Source organism: Octopus bimaculoides, chromosome 5, assembly GCF_046866305.1.
Source record: "Octopus bimaculoides isolate indiv1 chromosome 5, ASM4686630v1, whole genome shotgun sequence".
Taxonomy (NCBI): domain Eukaryota; kingdom Metazoa; phylum Mollusca; class Cephalopoda; order Octopoda; family Octopodidae; genus Octopus; species Octopus bimaculoides.
Genome location: NC_142932.1, coordinates 9,781,929 through 9,784,428, shown reverse-complemented (window position 1 = coordinate 9,784,428; position 2,500 = coordinate 9,781,929). Strand labels below are relative to the sequence as shown.

At 33.8% G+C, this 2,500-nt stretch overlaps 1 protein-coding gene across 1 annotated transcript; it reads left to right on the top strand.

The window, feature by feature from the left end:
• Positions 1 to 556: 556 nt before the first annotated feature.
• LOC106883528 (histone-lysine N-methyltransferase SETMAR-like) lies at positions 557 to 910 on the top strand. The gene has a single exon (XM_014934559.1). It carries the CDS (start codon positions 557 to 559, stop codon positions 908 to 910), a length of 354 nt encoding a protein of 117 aa, XP_014790045.1.
• Positions 911 to 2,500: the final 1,590 nt, after the last annotated feature.

Here is a 2,500-nt window from a genome sequence, read left to right as displayed (position 1 = left end):
ATATAAATATAAACGAATAATTATATTCTTGGGAATAGAAATTTCCCTAATGAATTTTTTTACACACTGGCTTCTTGATAAAATTCTTGTAAAAGAGTTTTATCCTTTTTTGAATTTATATATATATATATATATATATATATATATTTATATATATATATATATATATATATGTTTGATTTCCAGAAATTATTCTGACGAAGGTAACATTAATTTTCTTAGGTCGTTCAATTTACCTCAATTGATCAATAGACCAGTTAGTAAACTTATCAGTAATGTACCTATAGCAACTGTGTAAGCTAAATTTGCTCAAATAAAGGAATTATATGTAATGACCATTATTTTTATAATGTTATATAATATATCTGATAAAACTTGTTCAAATGTTGCTGAATTGTTTATTCTTTATTTTAATATATAATATATAGTCATTAAATGTTTGTTCTTTATTTTACAGTGCTGATAAAGAGTGGTGGAAAAATCTAAATCATTTTATGCTACCGGTAAAAAAAAAAAAGGTGTAAATGCAAGGGCAGCAGCAAAAGAAATTAATGTTATGGATGGCCCAGGAACTGTCAACGAACATATGACAGAAAACTTGTTCAGACGTTTCAGCCTCGAAGATAAACCAAGGTCAAGGAGACCGTTTGTTGTGGAAGATGAGGTCTTGCTTGAAATGGTTGACCAACTGCCAAGTGCAAGCACTTGTACATTCTCAGCAGTACTTGGTCCATCACAAAGAACCATCAATCGACACCTCCATAAGCTTGGCCTTCAGAGCAGAGGCTGTCGAGAAGTTCCTCGCGAACTGACCAATGACCAGGCTCAACAACATGTGAACATTTATAAGCAACTGCTGAAAGAAATCCTAGTGATGTTTGTTTTAGGCATCAACTGTAACTGGAGATGAAGAATGGATCTATTTGTGTAATCTTAATATGAGAAATCAATAGCAATGTTCCGGCCTGCTGTCGAGCAAGGGATATTTGAACAGAATGTCACATGCGTTTGGTAGAATTTCGAGGCGGGTTTGGACTTTGAGTTTCTCCCAGATGGTCGGCTGTGAGCGCTAACATTTATGCTCACCAACTGCAGTTTCCTGTTATTGGTCAATCGAAGAAGACGGACACTCACACAGCATGACAATGTCTCGGCATACATTGTCAATGTGACTAAGTGCAAACTTGAGCAATTTGTGGGGCTAGAAGCGCGGCCTGACCCTGCCTACAGTTTAGATCTTAGATAAATAAATAGATAAATAGATAGATAGATAGATAGATAATTACATGCATACATACATACATACATACATACATAGACATATATATTCACACATATGTATATATATGTATACGTATACATCTGTATATATATATATATCCTTTTGTTGTTTACACCAACTATCCTCGTCTGTTGTTGTTTCTTTTTCGTAAATTCTCCCATATATATATATATATATATATATATATATATATATATATGTCTATGGATATGTGTGTGTGTACATATATAACGATAAATGCAATTGAAACAGCATTATGTTGAAATATGAAATGGAAGCAGCGCTAGTACAATAAACATTACCAACCAACCGGCACTTTGAGAGAGCAATCTCTACCACGCCAGTTCGCATCCTACTGACAAATACACAAATATATGGTTGATAATGTTTATTACGCTAACGCTGCCTCTACTTCATATTTGAATTCATTCTTACGTATGCATTGTCCGGCCATAACCACTACCACAAAGTTTGCACAATATATACACAGAAGTCATGGACTGGTGAAATGATTCATCTCCGACCCTGTTCGGGTACGTGATGATGATCACAAAATGGCGGAACATCAATGTCCATCACTCGTGGATGAGATTAGGAGTTGTCTCGCCTGTCTATGACTTCCAGGTGTTTTAACACTCGGCGCATTGAGAGAGAATTCTCCATTACGCCATAGGCAGCCTACTGGCAAGTACACGGGCTGTGTGCGTGAAGAGTATGTGATTGATATTGTATGTGATATATATATATATATATATATATATATATATATATAAATTTATATAAATAAGGATAAGATGGAAATTTAAAATATTGATTTTATCAAGTGGCCAGCATGGGAATAAAAACCATCAAAGGTAACAATTATTTAAAATTATAATATAGGGTATCTAAGAGATACCGCCACGCTGAAAATAACAATCAAATCTTGACTCTAAACCACAATAAATGTTCATATAGCTAAAGAGCGAAGACGAAGATAAAATAAACTAGTAAAAATAACTGGATAATTCCAGATCCCGGATTTCTGGCTTTGCATAATAAATGCTTTGCCTTCATCAGTGGAATACACTCAGAAAAGCACATAAATACAAATATATATATATATAAACATACAATATACTTACATATACGAACGTATACATATATATATATATGCACGTATGCACACGACCAGTTTAAATTGCCCTCCTAAAAACTCCTCGTGCGATATGGTCAGAA